Raw genomic sequence first — 12,432 nt, 5'->3', positions numbered from 1 at the left:
CCCAGATCCTCAAATATGGTGGCTCATGGTGTGGCAAAACACGCTCTTCAAATGCCCCTTGAGGTTTTCATTCTTTTGTGGAAAATGCATGAGGCTTGGTTTTCTACTCTTACTTTGGTTGAGCGTGTTTTGTCTATCTTTGCTTCCTCAAGGCTGTGTTTGGTTTGAAGGAATAGGTAAAAATCCAACAATCTATCATACGATGCATCCATTTCTTTCCTCGATTTTAGGAAATAAAGGCTTTGGTTCACATGAATAAGGGTCTAAAATTAGAATTAGAATGGGCCAACTGTTTGGTTGGGTGGAATTAGAATCCCATTCTTCCACCTCCCTAGGAAAAAAAAATCCCATTCCAGTTTATTACAATTCCCATTCCAATTCAACAATAGGAAAATAGACAATTCCATTTCAAATTCTGAGAGCTTTTCCGCTTCTGATTGACTGCAAGCCAAACAGATCCCAAGATGATTTGGCCAAGTCAAAGATTATTGATAATTTGTCCAAGTTGTCGATGTCCAGTTGGTGTCAAGTCCCAACTCCCACGGCACTAAAATAGTGATAGCATGAGCGAAGCTCAAGCTGGGGCCAAGACCATAATAAACGACCCTAATAATAAGCCCAAGGCACGTAGGTGAAGGCCAAACTAAAGGTTGGTCAAAGGAAGGTCAGAGCATGCTGAAGCTAAAACAAATTTAATTAATGCTACCTGACGATCATTTCTTCTAATTAATGTTAGTTACATCGATCCTCCTCCACAAGGACCACAACATCTTGTGAAGTATTGGTTTGTTTTGCATTCCATGTCATGCCATAGTCCGATGATGACAGATAATAGTCATATAGATAGATATGCATACACCAACTTAATTTCCCTATCCATCGGGAAGAAGGAACAAAGCAAACAACCGATACGTTGATGATAGCTGAAACCCGCCGAGAACAGCAGGGGTATGGTAAGAAGAGAAACCCATCCCCATATGCCATATGATATCCCCCCATCTATCCATATATAATAGTTATAATATATATATTATACAAAAACCAAACACATTATCATCAAGCAATTCTGTTCTGACGTATCAGTTTGTTTCATCGTCAGAAAGCAAGCTTAACATGCACCAAGTTATTCTAGTTTTTGCACTCTCACATTAATTAATTAATTGGATAACTGATGAACTCTAATACCTGCCTGCTGCTGCTGCTTCTTCTTCGGAACTATTTGGATCTCTATATGCATGGAATTGGATCTTAATTCATGGCATATTTCTGGGTCCATGCTCTTGCTGTCTCTTCGTATCGGGTTCTCTGGTTCTTGTAGATGTGAGCAATCTCTGGGACAAGAGGGTCATCAGGGTTAGGGTCAGTGAGGAGGGAACAGATGGATAGAAGCACCTTGGATATGGTCAGAGCTGGACTCCACTGCTCCTTGAGGATATCAAGGCAGATGCTCCCATTTGAGTTGATGTTTGGGTGATAAACCTACGTACACAAGATCCAATAAACAACAGAATGCAGAATGCACTGCAGTCTCATTCGTCAAATCAAATAAAAAAATAAACACCATACTTTATTTAGAGAATTAATTCCAGCACTTGTGCACTCATGCTAGGTTAGTTTGATGCCAAAAAATGTAATGTAATAGGGCTGAGTAATTTACTTCTTATTTCCATTGGCACCACATACCCATTCCAACAAATATCAACCATAAAAAATGGTTGAAATTTGAATATCAAACAAGTGTGAGAAAACATATAACAGTAAGCATTAATACCTCTATATTATGCAATAAAGAAAAAGGATAAAGGCCTTGTTTGATTTTCAAAAAGGTCACTTATCTCATTATGTTTTGTAAACTTCCCCCCAGGCGGGAAAGTTATTTACCAGTTGCCGCCTGGGAGATGGGCATCACTTACCCAAGTAAGTGATACTCAGGGAAACTAACTAAACCGTGGGGCCCAGAGCTAATCGAAAAATGAACACTGTAAAGTTGGTCAATGGGAATCACTTTCCCGTTGACTAACTTTCCCCCTCCCATTTCCTGAAAAACGTTCGGGGCCTAAGTGTATCTGCACAAACATGAATATTTTAAATTAGACTATTTCCAAATGGCATGCTAGTATGTGACAAGTTCATCTATTTCCCTAACCACCCGAGTCAATTAGCAAATTTCCACCTCTTCAGTTAGATTTGCATGTGACAAGTTAGCTCATGATCAACCAAACCTTATCCTTGCAATTAAGTGCTCTAATAAATGTAGAGGACTCGAATTTTATAAGATTAGGTTATGTTGCCAACAGATGGAATGGGTTAAGCAACTTCAGGGGGAAGGGTCATCCAACTTTATGAGCTATTATATTTAAGTCAGGTAAGAAATTGCCAAATAATCAAATATAAATTTGGTTTTCATATGGATGGAAAGATGGAATGGTATTCATATTTAAGTCGGGTAATATAAGTATACTTTACCTTTTCTCAAAAAACAAAAAAAAAATGGTATTACCATATTACAAGGATAGAAAGAACCTTAAATGGAATTATGCAATGATCACAAAATCAGACCCATATATGGTACAAACAGTAGTAACAACTATGAATAAAATGAACCATCAAGTAATAGATAACTTCATCCTATTTAACTCTTTAAAACATGGTACCCACCCAAAATTGTCACTTGACCTTTCCAAAATATTCGGGATCACCTTATAACCGTTATCATCAAGCATCTTTGGGTTTCTCTCCTAAATATTACCAATACATTGCCGAAGGAAGAAGATCCATGAAATCCAATCACTCCTACATGACCTTAAACTGGCAACATCTCTATCAGGTTGAGAGGTCGCATGGAGTGGAGCAAACTCTGCCAAACAGCTTCATAACATGCTGCTTAAGAAAAAAGGTAGCTAAACAAAGGAAACAAACGGCCAGAATCTTCATCGGCCTTGCACAGGGAGCATATGTTTCCCATCACTCTCCTCTTAGGTATGAGATTATGAACTATAACATTTTCATTGGTATAGTAGAAACTATAGTTACCTTGGGTGCCATACTTGAATTCCATATAAATTTCCACAAGACCTGAATGCTTTCAATGCCTCATTGGAAGAAGAGAACCTAAAAGTGTAGGAGCAGATAGCATTGACCCTACCAACACAGACATCCCTCATTTGAAGGGATAGGTATGATTATCCAAATGTGCTACGAGAGCAATTTTGATTTTGATTTCTTGATATCTTGCGATCTTTCTACATTTAGGCATTCATACACAGATTTATCTGAAAATCTACCACCTTTTGGTCCCGATTATTGCAAGCTGTGGCCCCATTGTGTACATAGTTCTCCAATGTACCCAGTTTTACCCATCTATCAGTTCAAATTTTAGTTTTCTTCCCATATGGACTGTAGTTTAAGTACCTTTTTTAGTGAATAATACCTCTCCAACTTGTCAAAAAAAAAAAAAAAAACTGTGCCCAAGATGCATTTTTTGTAAATGAAACCTTGGAGTAGAACAATAGAAATACATAGACATGGTTAATACTGAAAAAGATATACAAGAAAATACACAAATAGCTACATATAGCATATGATGGGTATAGTTAGATTAAGGAATAAAAGTATCAATCATAGAACACGTTGAAATGGAAAGATGTGCAAATAGCTACATATAACATATAATGGGTATAACTAGATTAAGGAATAAAAGTAACAATTATAACCAAATAGAACATATTTAAATGGAAAAATGTGCAAATGCAGTTTTGGTCAAGAAACTAAGTTGGCAGATTTGGATAGAAGATGGGTCAGGAGTGTGCTGGACTTTAGCTCCCTCATGGGAAGCCTCGGGAGGGATAGTGACTTTGTGGAGAAAGGATGTTGTAGAATCTATGGAAGAACTTATAGGGAGATTCTCTGTGTCTTTAAAATTCAGAAATGTGGAAGATGGTTTCATTTGGGTGTAAACAAATGTCTATGGGCCAAATAGTTATAGGCAAAGGAAGGAAATGGAGGAGGAGCTGGATGGTATTCAAGGCTTGTGGGATGGCCCGTGGTGTTTATGTAATCAGGTTTTGTAATGAATCAAATAACCCCCAAAGATCAGTTACTACAAGTATGAGAAATTTCAATGAATTAATTAACACCTGTGGGCTAAAGGAATTACCCTTTCTACAAGCTAACTTGGTCAAATTTCCAAGAAAACCCCCTTTGTTCCAAACTTGATAGATTCCTTTTTAATGTAGATTTGGAGGATCATTGGAGGAATTTGGTGGCTAAAACCCTTCCAAGAGTTACATCTGATCACTGCCCTATACTATTAGGTCAAGATGTTCTAGGCTTTGGCCCTCGACCTTTTAGGTTTGAGAACATGTGGCTAACCCATCCGGATTTTGAACGAAAGGTTGGGGAGTGGTGGAAAGAAGATTTGAGAGGGGTTAAGTGAAAAGGTGTAAGGTTCCACAAAAGTTAAAGAGACTAAGAGAAAGGATTAAAGAGTGGAATTGGGAGCATTTTAGAAGGGTAGAAGATCAAAAGAATTCTTTGATGTCTAGGATTGATGAACTAGACTCCAAAGAATCCCAGGGAGGTATGAATGAACAAGAAAGGTTGTTAAGAAGTAGGTTAAAAAAGGAATTGGAAGAAGTTCTCCTTAGAGAAGAGATCTCATGGAGGCAAAAGTCAAGACAAAATGGATCAAAGAAGGGAATACAAAATTTTTCCATGCGTTGGCTAATGGGAGGAGAAGAAAAAATGATGTGGCCAAATTAGAAGTGGATGGGGAGGAAGTCACAAATCAAGATGAGATAGCAAAAGTGTCGGTGGATCATTTTAAATCAATTGTAGGGAAGCCTTTGAATAATAGACTAAGGTTGGGAGGTCTAGACTGGCCCAAGCTGTCTGAAGAGCAAGCAAGATGGTTAGAGAGGAGTTTTGAAGAAGAGGAAATTAGGCTTGCAGTGTTTTCAATGGATAGATCCAAAGCCCCTAGACCAGATGGCTTCGCCATGGCTTTCTATCAAGATTGTTGGAATGTGGTAAGAGAAGACCTTTGTGCTGTGTTTAAGGAATTTGAAGTTAATAGCAAAGTAAGCCCTAGAGTTAATGCCACTTTCATAGCTCTAATCCCTGAGAAAAAAGAAGCAAAAAACCTTAAAGATTTTAGGCCGATTAGTTTGGTGACTAGCATTTACAAAGTCCTGGCTAAAGTGTTATCCTTGAGGATTAAAGTAGTGCTACCCTCCATCATTAGTCAAGCACAAGGGAGCTTTCATGCAAGGGAGACAAATAACAGATCAAATTCTAATGCAAATGAATGTATGGAGGATATGAGAAAGTCCGGAAAGCAAGGGTTTGTTTGTAAGCTGGATTTAGAAAAGGCCTATGATCTGGTGGATTGGAGCTTCTTATTAGTGACCAGAACAGTTATGTTTTCAAATAGTTTTTTAAAACGTTGGTTGTGTTATTAAAAGAATTAAATTTAAATTATAAAATATTTTATATTAAGAAATATGAAAATTTTCTCACATTTTCATATTAAAAATTAAATTTAAAATATAAAATATTAATAACTGTTGATTACTTCTTCCTGTTTTAGGGTTCAATTCTGTCCTCTCAACATCATCTATTTCACCACTCGCTCCTTCCTCACTAGGCAAACCCTTTTTCTAATGATTCTCTTCCAAGTAACCTTCCTTCATTCTAATTGCCTCAGCTTCCAAATTCTCTCCACCTCCTCCCCCACACCCTCACAAGGAACTGACTCTTCTTAAGTTCATGATTTCCACCAGCACCTTCACCACTTCCTTTAGATACCAAATCTGCTCCATCCGGGTAAGATATTAGAGTATCTGCAATAGGCCGAACACACAGATCAGTAGAAAACCGAATGGACACCCATACCTGATTGCTGAGTAGGAGAAATAGGAGCAAACAAGGCTTGTGGCTAAGACATTACTGGTAGTGCCGCATCCATCCCTTTAGTTGGCAATTGCAGTGAAGTGGTTAAGGTTAATATTTCACCTTTGTCCAATCTTACCATCAGAGAAGCTTGTTCCTTCTCCTTCCTTCCTCGCCTATCTTCATAGATAATCGGAGAGTCCTGTGACTTTGTACTAATTCCGTTTATGGCCTGAGAGGTTGGAGTTGCTCCCTCATGGAAAGGGGGGTTGATAAGCCTGGCTTCCGAAGCTGAATTTCCAATCCTCCTCATCTTCGCATCTTCCCCTTGAGAGCTTCCTTCTAGAAAAAGAATCTTTGTGTTAAAACTTCCTTCATGGAGCATGTCTAAGTTTCCTTGCAGATCAAGACTTCCCAAACTCTCTGTTTCAGTCGTGTCTTCAGCACCACTATCTTCTTCATCTAAGTAATCACTGTCTTCAACAAAGTCTAGATCCCTCCGTTTTATGCTTCTGGGGTTCCGCCTATCTAGGGATAACTAGTTTACCTTCTTGGTCGGAATCCATTGCAACGACGAAGTGGCCAAACCTGCAACTGGCACGCGGATATGAGAGGAGAAGCTCGAAGGAGAAGAAAATAGATGGTTTTTACCATCTATTGAAGCCTCCCCCTTCCCAAACACGTGTAACTTAAGTGAGTCACGTGCCCTCTTTAAGGGAGACTTGATTTGGGCCAACTTAAGTTGAGGACACGGCCCACCCTTGGTTTCTTTAACAAGCCCAACAATTTTTAGAGGCCCACGCGTGCTTACTTGCATTAGCACGTGAGGCTTTACCACTTCACACTTAGTGCTTGGGACACCCGGCTCAAGTTCACCCTTTTGTGGTTCGACCTGGTCTGAAACCTTTAATCTTCCTTCATAACTTGAATTTAAAACCTCCTTCTTGCCGCCTTTAACCATCTAAGCATAAGATTTACTACCCTCCCTTCTGATAGTTTGCACTCCATGTAGTTGACCACCCATCTACCCCTTCTCTTTTAAAGTTTCCAGTTTTTGCTTACCCAAATCGGTGAAAGACTGATCAACCTTTGATATTACCAATCTTCTTGTTCCACGTAGGGCCTCTTCTTCTACCTTCTCATCCCCTTCCTTGCGAGCCTCCCTCCACAGTGTAGCTTCTATGGAGGAGGCCATCCAAACTGAGTAGAAGCAACCTTCCACATTTATCTCCACTTTTCTGGGTATGTCTTCTGGTTTCACTCTGTTCAATAGAAGAGCTGCTGATCGAAGGTCCCCGGTCCCCCCAAAAGGCTCTGGCAAGATTACCACCACATAACAGTGCAATGGATGCGGCCACTTCCTGTTTCCACAAATGAAAGGGCAGACCAAGAACTCGTACCACCACCCCGTCCTCAGTGAAGAACTCTTTAGAGTTAGATGAAGGGTTCCACTTAGAGATTGTAATCGCACCATATTCAGATTGAAAACTGATAGCTGAGAGCTCTAACTTATCTTCAATCAGATCAAGCACCGCTTTACTGTTATCAAAAGGTGTTAGAATAAACATCCCTTTTAACTTCAGCTGTAATATGAGCAGGTTTGCAACTCTCCTCCAGTTGCTAACCTGATTTTTAACTTGAACCACATATTTATCTTCCCATTCTTCTCTCCTGGAATAGCCAACCAGCCTGTTCTGTCCAAAGGCTAGTAGCTCTTGGATCTGGTCTTCATCTTCAGTTGAAAGTTTGTTGGTTTTACCATTCTCCTTCAGTAGGTCCAGACGCAAGGTTTTCAAGTGTTGGATAAACTCTTCCAGTATTCCATTGATTTTCTTCCATCCAAGTCCCTGTCTACCTTTAGGAAAGCAGACTAGTTGCCTCCTTCCTTTCCCGAAATATTCAGAAAGAGCTAAATAACCCCCTTTATTGTTTCTTCTGCATTTTACAACATACCTCTTCCCTTCTTGAGTTCTCAATTCCTTCCAGTTTCTTTGTTTACCTTTGAGGCATGTTTCATTCACATACTCCTTGAACCATTTAATCACTTCCATACCTTGCAACATCACTGTGGCCTTCTTCCCTTTCCTAATCTTCAAGCTTGCCCCTCCTTTGTTTTTCAGCTCTTCAAGCAGAAACTCCTTGGCTTCAACCTTCAGCACTCTCCTCCATCGTCCTGCAGCCACAAACCCATCGTCCTTTCTTCCCATCGTCCTTAGAATAAGTTTTCAAGGGTTGGGGGAATACCTTTCACCAGGAATGGGGATCAGATTCCAATTCCACCCAATCAAACGGTTGGAATCAGAATGGACCATTCCAATTCCGATTCCAGACCCCTATTCCCACAAACCAAATGAAACCTTAGTTCTTTTTGTACAACAATAGTGGTTTCTGGCAGCTTTTGTTGTTTGTACTGTCTTCTCTATATCTCTTTCAAGATAAAAGAGAAGTTTTCTTCTTCTCATTTAATACTAATACATGGTTACTGATCAAAAAACAACAGCCCAGTATATAATCTTGTTATGCAGTCATTCAATCCATCTTAAGGTCTGTTTGATTGTTTTAGTAACTTTATTTTTTACAAAAATGGAGAGAAATAAAAAGCAAAGCTTAAAGAAGAAATGAGATCAATAAAAGTAGAAGAGAACAATAACTCATAGAATCTCATTATAAATTTCATCCTCTATATAAAGCCTCAGGAGATGAGAAAAAACAGAATCACACCATACAACATTCTCCAAGGCAAACAGATTGCAGAACTCAAATCTCAAAACTTCTATCTATTAGGCATAGTTTTTTTCCTTGCTGAGAAAGAAAATCCTTATTTGCTAAGAAACTATCTCACTAAAAGGAAAAAAAAACTACAGAATATCAATTTAGGACATTCCACAATATTCCCCTTCTGGTCACTTCAATAATGGGCTTGTTGGAACAGCAATCAACTTTGGGCTACAGATCACATAGGCCTACACATGTTTAGGGCTCAAAGGCAAACATTCAGGTATTGTGTCTACACGGATCTATGGTAAATCAGTTTAGACCTGCCCTAGTCGCATCCCCTTGCTGGATGATAGTTTCAGAAAATTGGATCAACTGTTTTTCTTGGTTAAATTAAATTCACCTTTTCAGACAAATCCATCAATATCAGGTTTTATATATAGATCAATGTTAAATTCCATCTTAAAATTTCTCCATTAAAGCACTTTATATCAGTATGACTTCCTTATGTTATTATGTTCCCACATGACGACATCATGGCACACTTCCCCCCTGCTTCATCTGAGAAAAACCTTAGAATCCCGATGTTCTATAAGTTATTCAATTACCAAAAATCTTTATTTCTCACATTCATCTCTTTTAATTTGATAACTGGCTTGTCGGGATATGGAGAGTAGAGTTGTTAGGACTTGGGATGTGAGAGAGAGTAGACTAGGTAAGATAGGATGGTAGCAAATGATAAAGGCTCAAGTTGTTGGGAAAATTGGAACTTGTATTGGCTTGTTCTCAAATGTACAAGTTTAGCCCTATTGATAGTAGAGCCAAGTAGGTGGAGCAAAGCCAACCAACATTCTAGACATCTCTCTCTAGAATTTTACCTTTTCTAGAAATCATCATCTTCTAGACCCAAATACATTCTAGAAGTTAGAACCTCTAGAAAGTGTATTACTTTTCCAAGAGACTTGGAGATTTAATTTCTAGAGTGCTAATTAATTCTAGAAGTTTGAACTTCTAGAAAACTTCTAGAAAACTTTTGGAAAGTGGATTATTTTTTAACATGGCTGTTAAAATTAAAACATAAACAAGATAAATCCACTAGAATGCCCAAAAAAATGAGCTCGGATCAGGTAGGCACACAAGATGAGCACACTGAGTAAGCACTCAGAAAATTTTGTGACACCGGTCCCATAAAATACCCTCAGCCTACCCTAGAAATGATTTAAACAAAATTCTAAGACCGCTGTCAGAATATTTATTGAGTGCTTACTGAATGTGCTCACAATGGTGTGCCTACTGAATCCAGTCTCAAAAAATAAAAACTTAACAAAGGTTATAAGCTTGCATATGAACTTTGTACAATTATAATAACTATGACTGCCAGGCAGCTATAGCCCCATGCATATATCTTCATACACCATTCACCATCACTATATAGGTGAAGATATTTTAGGCCTATTCATAAGATAACCCTGATGGCCGATAAAAGCGTATTTATAGTTTAAAGCCATGAGCCATGACCATCATCCATCATGTGCCTTGATAAGAAAGGAAAGGTCAAATACCCAGTTTTACCCAAAGTTCCAAGATAATCTTTCAAGAATTAATTATCTCCACCATCTATGTTTCAGAATAACCATTAACACCAAGAAAAAAAAGGCATGATCATCTTACTACAAAAATTTGAATAAATAGAAGACAGTTTACAACAATTCATTCAGAAAATAAGAATGGTTTAGACAATTTGCAACGTGGCCAACAAAGACAGCACTAAGAAACCAAGATTACCGTAACTTAACTTCCAGCACAACAAGGATTAAATAAATCAAATTTCTATGCCAACGAAAGAATTCTCCGTTACCTTTGTTTGGAAGTTGACTTTGGGAGGCTTGAACGGATAATCCGGTGGAAAATGGATCATGACAAAGAAAACTCCGCCAGCATAGGGACTATCGGATGGACCCATGATCGTAGCTTGCCAGTGGAAGAGGTCCTCCCCAACAGGCCCAGCACTGCAGGATGTAGGAGGATCCCTCTGCAAATCCTGGAGCTCCTTCTGAATCCTTTTGCTGGCCATGAGGCTTCCTAACTTAAAAGTCATAAATTAAATAACGTTAGCATAAGAAATAAATGCAATAAAACTGTCTTAGTGCAGAAAACCAAAAGCATGAAGGAAACTAAAGAGTTAAAATAACTTTAATCTATGCTTCTAATAAGAAAGATAAAGAACTAATATGCACATCCATCAAGATATGTAATAAATGACAAATTTCATATATAATGAAAACCCAATTTAGTTCCAGAAAACATTGAAAGAGAAATTAGAGAATCTAACAGGGGATCTCAATCAAATTGTAAGTAAATCTGGAACAAGAACAGACTATAGATCAACACACCATCAAAATAAAAGAAACCCAGAAAATTCAACCTGAAATTATAGAAACCGCAAACTAAACTTGAACTAACAAAACCAAGAAATATCCAACTGGAATTAATGATACCCAGAAGAAAAGAAAACATAAAATTAAAGAACCACAAAGAAATCAAACACTAACCAATAAACCAAAAGCAACTGAAGCAAGAATAAATCCGAAAGAAGAGAAAGCTCACTAAGAGGAGGACGATGATAGCGATTTTATTCGAAAAAATAGTAAAAATAAGAAAAATTAAAAAACATATATATATATATATGTATATCAGACAAGAGATTACCCTTTTGGGTTACGAACGCACAAAGTTTGTGCAAATCGAAAGCAAAAGAAGAATTCGTTTAAGAAGATAAAGGAAGAATGAATCTAAAAAGGTGAAAACGAGAGAAGATAAGAAAGGTTATTTTAGTATCTTTGGGGGGTTTTACTTTCGGCAAGGAGGCGAAGAATTCGACTGCGAATCTGATCTCTAATGGCGGATGTGAATGATCTCTGTAGTCGGCAAACTACAAAGGAGCGGTAGGGACTCAGAGAGACAGCGCGAGAGGATAGGGATTGGTAAACGAGTTAATTTCGCGATTGTCGAGGTGGGGGATGCCAGCTGGCAACCACCTGATGGCAATTGAGTGGGACCCAGAGTTGAACTAGGATTAAAGGTGTGAATGTGATTCGCTCTCATCAAGATACGATGAAAGTGAAGTCAAAGTCAAAGTTCGATCTAACGGCAGAGTTATGGGATTGCACGATGTATAAACAACAGTTGGTTTATACAGGGATCGGGTGTAAACGGATCGAATCGAATCGGGTGTAAACGGGTCGGGTGAGTCCATCATTACAATATTCCGAAAGAAATATGGTAAAAACTAAAAGGACATTTTTTAGGCGTAAGGTTGTGTTTGGAAATGCTTATATAAAGCACTTATTGGGCATATAGCTTATTAGAAGTCAAGAGCACACAAAAAATCCGAGTTGGTTGGTGTTTGGTAAAAAAGCTCAAAAAACATTTTTTACCCCAAAAGGCCTGTTTAAAAAGTAAAAAAATTTGGGCTTTTGGCTTATTAAGTCTTGGAGAAGCCTATTTAGAACATTTTTAGGACCTATTGGTTTCCTCTTAACTCTTATCTCTTAAGAAGAATCTTTTAACTTTAAGAGAAAATTGATTATTCGTTTCCTCTTATCTCTTATCTCTTAAAGCCTGTTTAGAACATTTTTAACTTTTTATTTTTCAATGATATCTCCAAAAAGACAAACAAAAACTCTCATATATGGGGTCAAAATGGATATTTGATAATTTTTAGAATTCAAAATTCAGAACAATATTCTCTAGAATCTTTGCATTCAAAGTTTAGAGGAAAGAAAAGTTCACTAATACCAATATACCTCTTAAAGTAATTATTGCACT

At 38.0% G+C, this 12,432-nt stretch overlaps 1 protein-coding gene across 3 annotated transcripts; it reads right to left on the bottom strand.

Annotated features, from left to right (window-relative positions):
- Window positions 1–1,010: 1,010 nt before the first annotated feature.
- LOC104594343 (ubiquitin-conjugating enzyme E2 5A-like) lies at window positions 1,011–11,618 on the bottom strand. 3 transcript variants are annotated; one of them, XM_010254598.3, is made up of 3 exons: window positions 11,459–11,618; window positions 10,463–10,690; window positions 1,011–1,479 (listed from the first exon to the last, which is right to left on the bottom strand). In XM_010254598.3, the coding sequence occupies exons 2-3, from the start codon at window positions 10,676–10,678 to the stop codon at window positions 1,249–1,251; spliced, it is 447 nt and encodes a 148-aa protein (XP_010252900.1). In that variant the 5' UTR covers window positions 10,679–10,690; window positions 11,459–11,618; the 3' UTR covers window positions 1,011–1,248. The 3 variants fall into 3 exon arrangements, with proteins under 3 accessions (XP_010252900.1, XP_010252901.1, XP_019052756.1); XM_010254599.3 differs by having other exon boundaries at window positions 11,314–11,567; XM_019197211.2 differs by lacking the exon at window positions 11,459–11,618 and adding an exon at window positions 11,157–11,181.
- Between the last annotated feature and the right edge of the window lie 814 nt (window positions 11,619–12,432).

The sequence above is a fragment of the Nelumbo nucifera genome, chromosome 1 (assembly GCF_055504915.1).
Source record: "Nelumbo nucifera cultivar China Antique chromosome 1, China Antique-T2T, whole genome shotgun sequence".
Taxonomy (NCBI): Eukaryota; Viridiplantae; Streptophyta; class Magnoliopsida; order Proteales; family Nelumbonaceae; genus Nelumbo; species Nelumbo nucifera.
Note: the sequence above shows the minus strand (reverse complement) of the source record. Positions and strands in the feature narration are given on the sequence as shown.